The 14,680-nt window shown below is 38.8% G+C and overlaps 1 protein-coding gene across 1 annotated transcript in view; it reads left to right on the forward strand.

Moving 5' to 3' along the window:
* The window catches only part of MYO1D (myosin ID), a 334,697-nt gene that overhangs the window by 127,046 nt on the left and 192,971 nt on the right, over nucleotides 1-14,680 (forward strand). Inside the window, exon 15 of the mRNA XM_053655662.1 lies at nucleotides 6,393-6,559. Within this exon, the coding sequence (XP_053511637.1) occupies nucleotides 6,393-6,559 (167 nt within the window). The remainder of the gene's footprint in view (nucleotides 1-6,392; nucleotides 6,560-14,680) is intronic.

A 14,680-nucleotide genomic window follows, 5' to 3' on the forward strand; every position in this document is an offset into this window, starting at 1 on the left:
GTGCTGGTTCCCGGGTGTGTGGGCTTGTGTATATTCTAGGACCCTGTGGGTCTCTCCAACAAACTCTCCTTTAGGTCTGGGAGCCTCTCTTGGCACCTCAACCCCTGAAAGTTTTTCCAATCGGTTCTTTTTAGGCTTAAATTCCTGTTGCTGGGACCCTGGTTTGCGTGGTCTGTCTCACTGCCCATTTCTTTGCCTGGTTTATCTGCACGCAAATGTGTGTCCGTGGTCAGCCAGCCACCTTGAGAGCCTTACTGGGTTTGTTTGTTTAGTCCCCACCCGCCGGGGTCCACTAACCACTGCCTTTTCCTACCAGGACCGCCCCTCTTACTGGTCTGGATGAATGGTTTGTTGTTATCAGACATTGGTACAGTTCAGTTTTTTGTCTCTCTTGATTGTGTCTTTGTTTCTAAATCTTTGTTGTTCTTAAATTTGGTTGTGTGAGGAGGTACAGTGTTTCCACCTACACCTCCATCTTGGCTGGAAGTCCCCATCTTTAATATTAAAATGGCTGCACAAAAATTCACCAATTTTAATTTTTATTAAAATGCACACTGATATGACAGCTGTCACTATATAGTCTAACAAAATTGTGTTGAATGAAGTTAAAGACAACTAAGCAGTACTAGAGCCATTGTACAGAAAAAACTAAATGAACTTTTGACCAACCCAATATTAGACAAAGTTAAAGAGAGAATAGAGGAACTAAAGAAAGAATTGAAGAAACCGTCCAGGATTCCACTTAGAGAGACCAAGAAATGAAACACGAAGAGACTTGGAGGATAAAATGAAAAGATCTAATGTGCTTCTAATCAGGGTTATACAAGGAGAGGAGAAAATGGACAGGGCAGTGTTTGAAGAGGTATTGCTGAGAATTTCAACAGTGATGAAAGATACCACACTGCAGAGTCAGGAAGTACACTGCATCCCAGGCTAAAAGAAGTCTGCATCTAGGCACCCCGTGAAACCCCAAAACATCAAAGAAAATATCTTAAAAGCAGATTAGCTTCAAAGCAATAACAGGCTGAGAGAAAATAACTGTGAACCAAAATTCTGTATTCTATAAAAGGAAATTCAGAGGGATATACATCAAGAAAGAGTAAGACTATATTACATGAAAGTCTGAAAGGCAAAAAAGAAGAGCAAAGAAATAGGTAAATGTGTGGGTATATATAAATAAATTGACTCTGTAAAGTAAATTTTATTGGATTAAAAATACACAGTAGAATTAAATAGCACAATAATACCACATAAATAGGAAGGATGAATGATTATAATTCAAGTATTTAATGTCGTTGGTTGTTCAGGAAAAGGATAAAATACTGCTTGCATTACAGCTAATATTACAAATGCATTTTAAATTTTCTAGTGTGGTCATTAAAAGAATAGTAATGAGATTATAACTTCTGAACTAGGAGTGGGTGGGAGCAGAGACAGGGAGTCAAACTGAGAAAAAAATAATCCATCCTAAAAAACATAGAGGAGATAAAAGAATATAAGAAAATTAAGACAAGTAAAATGATGGAAATAAATTAAATATATTACTCATTACATTGAATATAAATGGATAAAAATGATCAAATCAAATTCAAAAGAATGTAGATACATTACCATTTATTAATGATACCTTCATGTAACAGAAAAGTTGAAATTTTAAGTTTAAAAAGATATCAGACAAATTCTGACAATCTGGGATTACTTTAATCCAAGTTCAAGGCCAGAAGTAGTTCAGCAATGGGCTGCCATCCTGAAAGGGCCAAGTAGTTTTCTATCCCCTTTTAACTCCCAGGTTTAGGGATTTGGGATTCCAGAGCCATTGCTCAGTCCCACATGCGTGGTCTTGTTTCCCAGCTTTCCTCCTCCTGGCCCCACAGGGCTGCCAGCAGTAACGCTCAGCCTCCTGGCTGCCTCTTCCACAGTGACAGCAGCTCTTCAAATGAAAGCAGCCCTGTGGGCTGGCTTCACCCCTCTGGGTTTTCATCTGATCCTCATTTTAGCTATCTTACTAGCTCTTTGTTGTATTTAAGAACATTCCCCACCCTCATCTTTTGTCCGTTGCTTTTTTGTGATGGCTTCCTCAGGTTGACAGGTTGATTTCATTTAATTTGAATTGTCTAGTCCTCCATCACCGTAAGTATAAGAACCTGATGCCTCACTTTCTCAATCTACACAATGTTTTCAAATGCCTGTCTCGTCTGCCCACCTAGACTGTTAAGTCTTTTGAACATAGGAAAAGAGTTATACTAATTTTATATACCTCTTGATACCTGATAAAGCACTCTAAACAGATGGTCAGAGAATTATTAAATAAAGTTGAATTTGCCTTTGTGACTCTATTTGACAGTATTCAGAACAGGTTAAATAGATCAATATTTAAATACAATGTCTTATAGCTAAAACATATACTGATAGGTATGCTTTGACACATTATATTTTTCACCAAAATGTAGGGAGAAACAGGTTAAAAGCACAAGAAAGTAGAATCACTATTAATTTTTGTGATTTAACCTTCTTAAGACAGAATTTGTCAAATTTAGGATTTGTTAGGCTAAGTCAGTCTGGATATATTTATAAATGAAAGAGGAGGTGGCACTTATAAATTAAGACAGAATACTGATTAAATATAGAGAAAGTATTTCCACTAAAATCCTTATCTGAAGATTTTTATGTTACTAAACAGGATGAAAGGTCCTTAAATGACCCCTAGTTGGTCATTTATGTCTAATTCAGTCTTACCACTTCCTGTGCATAATCAGCCAATGCTAGTAAAATTCCATTCAATTGGTTTCTTTTTAGTAAAGTTTCTTATGCTACTCAAATGATACCTTATATTAAGTTGTTTTGCCCACATGATTGTATAAATTATTGAATTCAAAATGTTTTCTGTTTCACACTGTAATTTTCTTTTCAACCCAAGGGTCATTTAGAAGTATATATCTTAATTCCCAAACATATAAGATTTCCTGATTATCTCTCTGCTCTTGATTTCTAGTTTAATCTCATTGAGTCTAGAGAAAGATACTCTATGACAGCAATCCTTAAAAAATGCTTAAGTTTTCTTTATATCTTTTTTTAAATATAAAAATTTGTACTTGATATTCTATGCATGTTCATGAGGTCAGATTTGCTAAGTGTTATTGTTTAATTCTTTTGCACTCTTACTGATTTCTTTTGGTAATGCGGAAATGATGAAATCTGTAACTCTGAATTTGTCTTCTCCTTGTACTTGCAATTTTTGCTCTAAATATTTTGAGAATTTATTAGGTTTATCTAATTTAGAACTGTTATTTCCTCCTAGTGTTTTGAGTGGTTTATCATTATGAAATGTCTCTCTATTTCTGTATTGCTTTTTTGCCTTAAAGTCAGCTTTGCATGAATAAAATAGGTTTGCATGGTATATATTTTCTACTCTTTTGCTGTGGAAAGTACATTTGTGTGTCTGACAGATAATAGATTCAGAGAAGGGAAGGTAACTCTTTACACCAATAAGTAGGATATATATGACCTCATTGATTCATCCAGTGATAATTTATTATCTGCAGTGTGCCAAGATCTATGCCAAACACAATTTTATTTTTAAAAGGAGTTATGATCTAATGCAAGGTACAAAATGGAATTGGCACAGAAGGATTTTTTGCTAAGCTCGTTCTTAGAGTCACTGATGCCTACAGGTGGTCTTATAACTTCTCTACTTATATACATATAAGTTTTGAATATCAAATATGGTTATAAGTGCTCATCTTTTTTTAAAACCACAAACTAATGTAATAATAATAATGGCTGACATTTCAAGCATTACTCCATACCAGGGCTGTGTTTAATTTTTTTTATTATTGTTCTATGACAGTTGTCCCAGTTTTCCTCCATTGCTCTCCCCGCCCCCACCCATCCACCCCCACTCCCATAATCAGTCCCCACCCTGTTGTCCAGGTCCATGGGTCATTTATACCTGTTCATTGATTAGACTCTTCCCCTTCTTTCCTACTTCTCCCCTTCTCCCTTCCCCACTGGTCACTGTCAGTCTGTTCTCCTTTTCTATGCCTCTGGTTCTATTTTGCTCATTTTATTGTTTTATTCATTAGATTCCTCATATGGTATTTGTCTTTCACCTCCTGGCTTATTTCACTCAGCATAATACTCTCCAGTTCTATCCATGCAGTTATGAAAGGTAGGAGTTCCTTCTTTCTTTGTGCTACATAGTATTCCATTGTGTAAATGTACCACAGTTTTTTGATCCACTCATTTACTGATGGGCACTGAGGCCGTTTCCAGCACTTGGCTATTGTAAATTGTTCTGCTAAGGTCCTTTTGAATTGATGTTTCAGGATTCTTTTGAATTGATGTTTCAGGATTCTTAGGCTATAATCCCAGCAGCGGAATCATTGGGTCAAAAGGCAGTTCCATTTTTACTTTTCTGAGGAAATTCCATACTGTTTCCCACAGTGGCTGCACCAGTCTGCATTCCCAACAACAGTGCACTGGGGTTCCCTTTTCTCTACACCCTCTTCAACACTTGTTTTTTGTTGATTTGTTTATGATGGCCATTCTGACCGGTGTGAAGTGGTATCTCATTGTGGTTTTAATTTGTATCTCTCTGATGGCTAGCGATGTTGAGCATCCTTTCATATGCCTGTGGGCCCTCCGTATGTCCTCCTTGGAGAAGTGTCTGTTCAGGTCCTTTGCCCCTTTTTTAGCTGGATTGTTTGACTTCCTGGTGTTGAGTTATATGACTGCTGTATATATTTTGGAGATCATACCCTTGTCAGAGAGATCTTTGACAAATATAGTTTCCTGTATGGTTGGTTCTCTTTTCAATTTGTTTTTGTTAGCCATGCAGAAGCTTTATAATTTGATGTAGTCCCATTTGTTTAATTTTTCCTTTATTTCCCTTACCCAATAGGATATATAGGCAAAAATACTTCAGCATGGGATATCTGAAATTTTACTGCCTATGTTTTTCTGTAGGACTTTTATGGTGCCACAGCTTATATTTAAGTCTTTTACCCATTTTGAGTTTATTGGTGTATGGTTTATTATGTATGTTATTGTGTATGGTGTAAGTTTATTATGTATGATGTAAGTTCATGCTCTAGTTTTATCGTTTTGCATGTACAATTCTAGTTCTCCAAACACCATTCATTGAAGAGGCTTTTTTTACTGCATTGTATGCTCATGCCCCCTTTGTCAAATATTAATTGACTATAGAGACATGGGCTTATTTCTTGGCTCTCTATTCTGTTCCATTGATCTATGTGTCTATTCTTATACCAGTACCAGACTGTTTTGATTAGAGTGGCCTTGTAATATAGTTTGGTTTCAGATATTGTTATTCCTCCTACTTTGTTCTTCTTTCTCAAGATTGCTGAGGCTATTCAGGATTGTTTTTGGTTCCATATTAATTTTTGAAATATTTGTTCTAAATCTGTGAACTATGTCATTGGTATTTTAATAGGGATTGCATTGAATCTATTGATTTCTTTGGGTGGTATAGACATTTTAATGATGTTAATTCTTCCAAGCCATGAACATGGTTTATACTCCCATTTATTTCTATCTTCCTCAATTTCTTTCTTCAGTGTTCTGTAGTTTTCCAGGTACAGGTCTTTTACCTCCTTGGTTAAGTTTATTCCTAGATACTTTATTTTTCTTGTTGCTATAGTAAATGGGATTTTTTCCTAGTTCCTCTTTCTGATATTTCATTGTTGGTATACAAAAATGCCTTCAATTTTTCAGTATTGACTTTGTATCCCACTATTTTGTCAAATGCACTTATTAAGTCAAGTAGTTTTTGGGTTTGTTTGTTTGGTTTTTTTTGGTGAAGCTCATATGGTTTTCTATGTGTACTGTCATGTCCTCTGAAAATGATAACAGTTTTACTTTCTCCTTTCCAGTTTGAATGCCTTTTATCTCTTTTTCTTGTCTGATTGCTGTGGCTAGAACTTCTAACACTATGTTCAATGAAAGTGGTGAAAGTGGACACCCTTGTGTTGTTCCTTATCTTAGGGAGAAACCTGTGCTTAATATTTTACATCTTCGCCACAGTTAATTTTGCCACAGTCCCTGCCTTTTTCTGTTACCCCTCTTGTTACTTTCAACCATGTTTCTATAAATACACAAAAGCCAATATTTACATATCTCAGTTATTTACTCCCTATTTTTATCCCTATTCCTGATAAGCCCTGAGATATAATAAAACAAAATTTTAACGAAATGCATAAACATTTCCAACCTTGAATTGAAAGAGAAGGAAGAATAACTACTTATTCACAGTTGTATGCCTGAGAAGTTAGCAGCACGGAGCTTAGTTTGGCACAGTTACCACTAAACTCACATTACTGTCCTTAATGTGCAATTTTTCTGAAATGTAACCATTTGCTGATTTCTGTCTTTAGGAACCTTATTACGTACGTTGCATCAAACCCAATGACAAGAAATCCCCACAGATATTTGATGACGAACGCTGCCGGCATCAAGTCGAGTATCTTGGATTGCTGGAAAACGTAAGGGTACGACGGGCAGGATTTGCATTCCGCCAGACGTATGAGAAGTTTCTTCACAGGTGAGAGTAGATTCAAAGAAACCTGGACAGTACACTGAGAATTAGAGAGTCTTCCCCATGTATGACAGTGCAAAACATCTGAATATTTGGTGAGTGAACAAAAGAGTTGAGGAAATGGCAGATATGAAACACATTCCCTGGCTGAGCAGAAGGAGTCTTCTTGAGTTTGTGGTTTATGGTGCATAGGAAAAAGTTTATCCTTTGTGAGAAATGTGGGCATCATAGTGTAGTAGGAGGCACAATGATTTGGAGTGACATGTAGGTTGGAATCCTGGCTATGCCACTCACTTGCTGCATAATCTTTGGCCAGAAATGTAATTCCTTTGATTCTGTTTCTGCATCTGTAAAACGGGTGTAGTAACACCTGCTTCAGAAGGCTATTGTCATGAGGACTAACCTTTAAGTAAAAAGCCCAGGTGCCTCGTACACTATAGATGCACAGTTAATGCTGCTTATTATTTCTGACATTATTCAGTACAATTAACCCTTGAACAACACAGGGGTTAGTGGTGCCGACCCCCCCTACATTTGAAAATTCATGTGTGACATTTGACTCCCTCACACTTGACTGCCAATAACCCACTGTTAACCAGAAGCCTTACCAATAACATGAACAGTTGATTAACTCATATTTTGTACATTATATGTATTATATACTTTATTCTTACAATAAACTAAAGGAAAGAATTTTTTTAATTATAAGGAAAATATATTTATAGTATTTATTGAAAAAAGCTGGATATATATATATATAGACTCACACAATCCAAACCCATGTTGTTCAAGGGTCAACTGTATGATAATAACAAAGTATTAGATAGTTGGTCATGAAGGCCCTGAAATTCGCCTACCTGTTTTGAATCCTGGCTTTGCCATTTTGTAGCTCTGTGATCTTTGGTAAGTTATATCACCTTTTCAGGCCTCAGTTTGCTCACGTATAAAAGGGGGTAATAATAGTAACTGCTTTGTGAGGTTGTTAGGGGATTAAATGAGATAATATATAAAAAGCACTTAGAATAGTACCTAGTATATATTAGTCATTCAATTAATATATGATTGCTATTGCTATTTATTGTTAATAACAATGATAGTTGACAACTGGAACTCATAAAAATAATGTTTTAAATTCCATCTGTGCACTTATTTAAAAGTATTTATTGAATGTTTTCTCTGTTCTGATTCCACAAAAATATGATTAAATAAATAATAAGAGAGTAGGTGGTCAGAAGAGTCTCTAAAAAGATAGGAAGGACAGGAACTAATTGGCCAAACAAAGATCAGAGAAAAGAGCAGGTGGGGCAGAGGGCACAGCAGGGGAAGGCACTATTGCTGTGATAAGTGTGGTGTGTTGGGTACCAGACATGGTCCATGTGGTCAAGGGATGCTGGCTGAGTGACAGGGCAGTGATGTGAGATGAGATCAGGTTGACAAACAGGGACTAGATCATGTTAAACTTTGTAATCCAGACTAAACAGTTTTGATTTTGGCTAAAGGTGATGGAAAACCATTGGTGGATATTAAGCAGGGAGTGACACAATCTTATGGATGCTTTAAGAGATCACTGTGGTTGCTGTGTGAATAGAAAGCAAGGTAATGGTCATGGGTACTATTGCAAGAGTACAGGCTTGCACTCTTATTGATGGCATAATGGTGGAACTTTGAATAGGGGATCATTGTAGATCCAAGGGTAGTGGGCAGATTCAGGGTGTGTTTTGGAGGAAAGGTGACAAGCCATGTTCATGGTTTGGCTAGATGAGAGAGGAATGATGAATTTGCTGAAATAAGGAAGATTGGGTCAGAGAAGTTTGGGGGGGCATGGAACAGGGGGCAAAAATGGAATCAAGTTTTGTCTTTTGACTGGGTTTAAGTTTGAAATGCCAACTAAATGCCTAGGTAGCTACTAGGTATACAAGTCCATATCTGGAGTAGGCTGGAGATAGAGATTTTTGTGATTAGTATGTAGATTATGTATTAAGTCTTGGAATTTACTAAAGAAGAGGAGGAAAGTCATGCCTCATTTAGGTGTGTGGTCTGACCTGAAGGAACCAGCAAAGAGAGGGAACAACCAATAAAGTAGAATGCCAGGAAAGGGTTATGTCACAGAAGCCAAGAGAAGGAGGCATTTCAAGAACAAAAGCACGGTTACCATATCAAGTGTTGCTGTGCAATCAAGTATGATAGAAGCAGAAGCTAAACTATCTCATTTGGCAACATAGAGATCAAAGGAGAAAGGGCTGGGCAGAGCCCGGTTGGAGCAGGGTGGGAAAGTGAAGCGAGGAGCTGATTGCCTGTAGACAACTCAAAAATCCCTAAGAGCTGGGAAAAATGGAAGCAGCAGCTGGAGTGGGATGTGAGGACAGTAGCTACTAGAAAATGTCCGTGTGCACCTGCGGATGATTCAGAACAGAGGGAGAAAACAGGGACCTAGGAGGGAGGTCATTGTAATAACAGCATCCTTGAGACATCAGCTTGCTTTGAGGGAACAAAGAATTTTGCAAATGTGTATCTTTACTGATTTTTAACCTCTTTTGGTTAAATTTTACTTTTAATTTGGTTAATTTTACTTTTAACTCAAAATGTGCTATGCTTTTTTGGCATGGAAGACATGCTATAAGGATTGAATTATGTTTTCTAATACTCTTTGTAAAAACAAAAGAGAACAGATGTGAAAGAACCTCTGAATTTTAAATATAATGGTCTCAGTAGTCCAAGCTTAAATTTCCCATTCCCACTCCAAATAATATAAAATATGTATAATTAAAACCAATTAAATGTACAGCCACACTATAAAATCAAAAGAGGATTCTCAGTGAACCTTGAAAATGTGAGTCACTCCTAACTATGATATGAAGCAGATGGGAAGACCCAGCAGTAGGCCAAGGTTGCAGCTTAGGCTGCAGGGGAAGACTGACTGCCTTGTGAGGCTTGAGCTGCCATTCAGGAAGCCACCCCAGGTACTGTGCTGGAGTTTACAGAGCTGCAGCATCAGGAGGTTGCCAAAATGGCCAGGACAAGTCACCACCTCAGCAGCTGCAAGGGAAATATCATAGGTGTAATGGCCAAGACCCAGGAAGCAAAGGGAGCCACCTTACAAGAGGCCAGCAAAGGCCCAGATGTGCACATAGCCAGATGTGCACTTGCTCCAGGCCTCATTGCCAAGTAGCCAAGTAGTGGGGGAGCCGTATCTGTACTCACTGGGCATCTGAGCTTATAATCCTTAACAGTGCATTTCCTCACAATTCAATGTAGGGCTTTCTAATCAAAGGAGGTAATAAACTAGAGTAAAGAAAACAGTCTGCCCTGGGCAGGTGGTTCAGTTGATTGGAACATCGTCTCATACAGAAAAAGTTGTGGGTTCTATCTCCAGCCAGGGCATGTACCTAGGTTGTGCGTTCAATCCCTGATCAGGTCACATATGAGGCAAACAATTGATGTTTTTCTCTCACATCAGGGTTTCTCTCTCTCTCTCTCCCCCTCTCCCTCCCTTCCCCCAGGCCCCCCCCACTCTCTCTCTTTTGTCCTTTCCTCTTTCTTTAAAATCAATAATTATGTCTTCAGGTGAGGATTAAAAAGAAGAAAAACTTAGTCTATCCAAGAGGAAAACAGGGTAGGAAGCCACAATAGAAAAGCACACCTAGTGGAAAATACAAAATGAGAAGGTGAGAAAATTGAAATGTGTTAATAATTAGAAATATTTTAACTTACTCTTTAAAGGACAGAGTAATGGAAAGACTGAAGTCTGTCTAATTACTGATTATTTGAGATTAGCTCCTCTCTAGAATCATCTCCGGCAGTGAGAAAGATCTCGGCAGGCTGTCCATCTGGGAAAGCAGCCTATTCCTGTTCCGAAGGCTGTGTCTGCCTCCTGCTTTATATAAATAAGTTTGTTCGAATAGAGAAATTGGCCTTTTTTTTATCACACGGACTTTACAGTGGGACATGGGGTAGAATAGAAGGTGTGTAGGACAGTGAACTGATGCTTCCAGTGATGGAGAAAAAGTAATATTTCCACACTGAATTTTTACTTTGAGATTTGGCAGGCTTTCTATGTAAGCTAGCTTTGAACCTAAATTTTTACTTGTCACCTTTCTTTTCATTCTTTTATTGAAAAAGAGAAGGATTTTTTAAATGCTTTAAGAACCTTAAATGCTGCTAAATCTTCCAGGGATATAAAACTAGTTGTCAGAAAGCAGGTGAGTTCAGCTTTTTCATTTGCACGTTTCGGATGCTGGTTTGCCGGGAGAACTGGCTGGGGTCTAGCCCCTCACTGTGGGGAAGACGGGAGGATGCCTCGACCTGGACGCGTTCGCTGAGCAGTATGACTGCAGGGTTGCTCCCGGTTTCCGCTGCGTGCCTAAGCTTCAAACACAGTGTTCCTCCCCACGTTATAGCCCAAGTGTTGATTCTTACTCTTGTTTCATAATGATTTTGGAAGGCTTCTGATTTTGTTTCCCTTTTCACATGATGCTGTGTAATACTACCTCTCTTCGTCTGGTTTCTATTTCTGTCCCTATCTGGCAAGTGAGTAGACTTTTAAATGTATTTCCTTCCATTTTTTTCTTTCACGCAACAAATATCTATTTCCTTGTCATATGGCAGGCAATATGATATATAGCAGGGAACAAAACAAAGTCCCTTACTCCATGGAACTAGTGAGAGAGACTGGCATTAAACAGATAAACCCACAAATCAATATGATGAATGGTATAAGAATAAAAGAAACCCACTTCCGCCAAGATGGAGGTATAGGTGGATGTGCCGTGCCTTCTCACACAACCAAGTTTAGGGACAACTAAATATTAGCATCAGAAAACACAACCAGAACACGGAAAATTGAACTTTTCGGAAGTCCATTAACAACAAATTCTTCAGCCCGACCAGTAAGGGGCGAAACCGGCGTCTGGTGAGGGGTTGCACAGGAGGACTGAGTCGGACCCGGGCGCGTGAATCCAGACGCGTGAATCCAGACGCACGGGTTCCAAACCCAGGATTGGACCTAGTGAGCGACCGAGCAACCCACCGGGTGAGCCACTGCAGAGGAGACAGTGGGGAGGCGGTGCTGCATGTTGACTGCGGTTGCCTATTTGCGGGCGAGCTGACAGGCGAGGGAGTGGGCGGTTGGACCGGGGCCCAGCGTCCCCCGCGGCAAGCGGCAGTAGAGGGCGCCGCCATTTCCCCGTTCAGACCACGCCCCCACATACAGCGTCACAACCCAGCGACCTGGGAGTCCAAGGCGCCGCTTCTCACATTTAAAGGGCCAGAACAGACCAAAAATGTCACAGGAAGACCTCAAAGCCCCAGAGATAAATCTAAGCAACAAAGAAATAGCAAAACTCTCAGACGCACAGTTTAAAACACTGGTCATCAGGATCCTCACAGATCTGGTTGATTATAGCCACAAATTAGAGAAACATATGAAGGCTAAACTAATGGAAATGAAAGGAATTCCACAGAAAACCCATAGCGTTGAAAAGGAAACTGGGACTCAAATCAATGGAGTGGACCAGAAGAAAGCAAATAATGGCCAAACAGAAAAGAGTCAAGGAGCAAGAATTCAAAGAAATGAGGAGAGACTTAGGAACCTCCAGGACATCTTTAAACGCTCCAATATCCGAATTATAGGGGTACCAGAAGGGGGAAAGACACAACCACCAGTGGAAAACTTATTTGAACAAATAATAAAAGAAAATTTCCCCAATCTGGCAAAGGAAATAGACTTCCAAGAAATCCAAGAAGCTCAGAGAGTACCAAAAAAGTTGGACTCAAGAAGAAACACACCAAGGCATATCATAATTACATTAGCCAAAATTAAAATGAAGGAGAGAATCCTAGAAGCAGCAAGAGCCAAGGGGACAATCACCTACAAAGGAGTCCCCATCAGACTGTCAGCTGATTTCTCAAAAGAGACCTTACAGGCAAGAAGGGGCTGGAAAGAAATATTCCAAGTCATGAAATCTAAAGACCTACAACCAAGATTGCTCTATCCAGCAAAACTTTCATTTAGAATGGAAGGACAGATAAGGTGCTTCTCAGATAAGATCAAATTCAAGGAGTTCATCATCACCAAGCCCTTATTATATGAAATGTTAAAGGGACTTATCTAAGAAAAAAGAAGTTAAAGAAACATGAACAGTGAAAGAACAACAAGCTCACAGTTATTAACAACCACACCTAAAACGAAAGCAAACTAAAAGGACAGCTAGATCAGGAGTGGAAACATAGAAATGAAGATCTCAAGGAGGGTTAGCAACAGGGGAGTGGGAGGAGGAGATGGGGGAGAAGGTACAGAAAATAAGTAGCATAGACAGTAGATAGAAAATAGATGGGGGGCAAGAATAGCATGGGAAATATAGAACCTAAAGGACTTGAGACACATGGACATAAACTAAAGGGGGGGAAATGGTGGGGATGGGGGGGGCAGGGTGGAGGGGAATGAAGGGGGGAATAGAACAACTGTAACAGCATAATCAATTTAAAAAAATAAATAAATAAAAATAAAAAAAATAAAATAAAGTGTCTGCCTCTGAGCAGAGGGGCTGAAGGAGCAAGGAGAGAGAACCGTATTTTCATTTTATATCCATTTTATTTGAATGCTCAACTACGTATTATCATTATTTTCAAAATAAAAGCAGGTGTTATCTGGGGAAAAAAAAAAAAAGAATAAAAGAAACCCAGCCAGAGGTATTAGAGAGGAATGATGGGTGTAAGGACTGAAGGCTGATAAAGGAAGATTAAGGTAAGACTGAAGGATGAGAAGGAGCCAGCTTTTCAATTAATAGATTTAAAAAGCATTCCAGGCAATGGGAACAGTATATGCAAAGGCACTAAAACAAGAAAGAGGCAGCACGCATTACAGGACCCTGAAGAGGCCTAGTGTGATTAGAGGGATGGAGGTGAGGAGCAGTGGAAGGCCAAAATGAGGACCTTTTTAGAAAACTACTCTGGCTGCTGAGTAGGCAGAGTGCATTAGAGAGGAAATGGAAGATAATTTCAGGATTCTATTGTAGTAATCTTGATGGTGGCTTGGAGTGGGATTGTGGCAGTAAAGAGGAGAAAAGTTGAACTTTAAATATATTTTTTAGAGGTAGAGCCTATAGGACTTAATGATGGATTTGAAGGCATGATAGAAAAGAGAAGGGATCAGTGTGAGTCCCAGGATTCTGGCTTTAGTAACTGAGGGCATTGAGGTGGGGAAGATTGAGAGAGACGTTTAAGATGTCTTCAGGGTCCAGGTAGGCAATGAATATATGAGTCTGAAGCTCAGAACTGAGAGCTGGGCTAGGGATAATAAATTCATGAATTGAAAATAAAGTGGATAGAGCAGATGAGGTGATGTGGGAGGGTGTACATAGAGACAGGAGGAACTGATGTGAGCCCTGGGAAGCTCCAACATTTGGGTCCAGTAATAGAGAAGCAGTAGCCAGAAAATGAGATTGAGGGGAAATATCCAGAGAGAATGAAGGAAGTAGGGAGAGCATGTTGTCACAGGAGCTATGAGAGGAGCTAGGAAAGAGATGTCAAGAAAAGGGCTGATGCTGTTTAGATGTACCGTATATTTCCTTAACCAAAAATGTGTAAAACGAAAAGTTTCCTGAAAGGCACAGAAAGAGCCTTTAAAAAATAGAAAGCCAGCTTGTGTTCTTGGATAGGACAACTCAACATCATAAATAAATTTAATTACCGCGGGAACCTGATAGAAATGCCAGAAGGATTTTTTGTTTGTTTTTTTATTGTTTTTCCCTGGAACTATGTAAATTGATTGTGAAGTTTATGTGGAAAAACAAATAGGCAGAAATAGCCAGAAAGAACTATAAAAAAGAAAAGATACTAAAATATACTTTAATATCTATAATTAAAACCGTGCAGTGCTGATGCACAGAGGGACAGGCACTGCAGTGAAACAGACCAGGAAGTTCAGAAATGAACTGAGTGCATATGAAATTTAGTAAACGATAAAAATGACACCATAAATCACAGGGAGAAAAACAGACTGTTTAGTAAGTAGTGTTGGGAATAGCCTTTTATCAGAAGATAAAATTGGATCCATTCCTCATTCCCTATACCAAAATAAACTCCAAAAGGATCAGAGATAAAAGTAAGAAGTAAAACTATATATGTAGT

The sequence above is a fragment of the Artibeus jamaicensis genome, unplaced genomic scaffold (genome assembly GCF_021234435.1).
Source record: "Artibeus jamaicensis isolate MK-2021 breed Jamaican fruit bat unplaced genomic scaffold, CSHL_Jam_final contig_1998, whole genome shotgun sequence".
In the NCBI taxonomy this organism is placed as follows: Eukaryota; Metazoa; Chordata; class Mammalia; order Chiroptera; family Phyllostomidae; genus Artibeus; species Artibeus jamaicensis.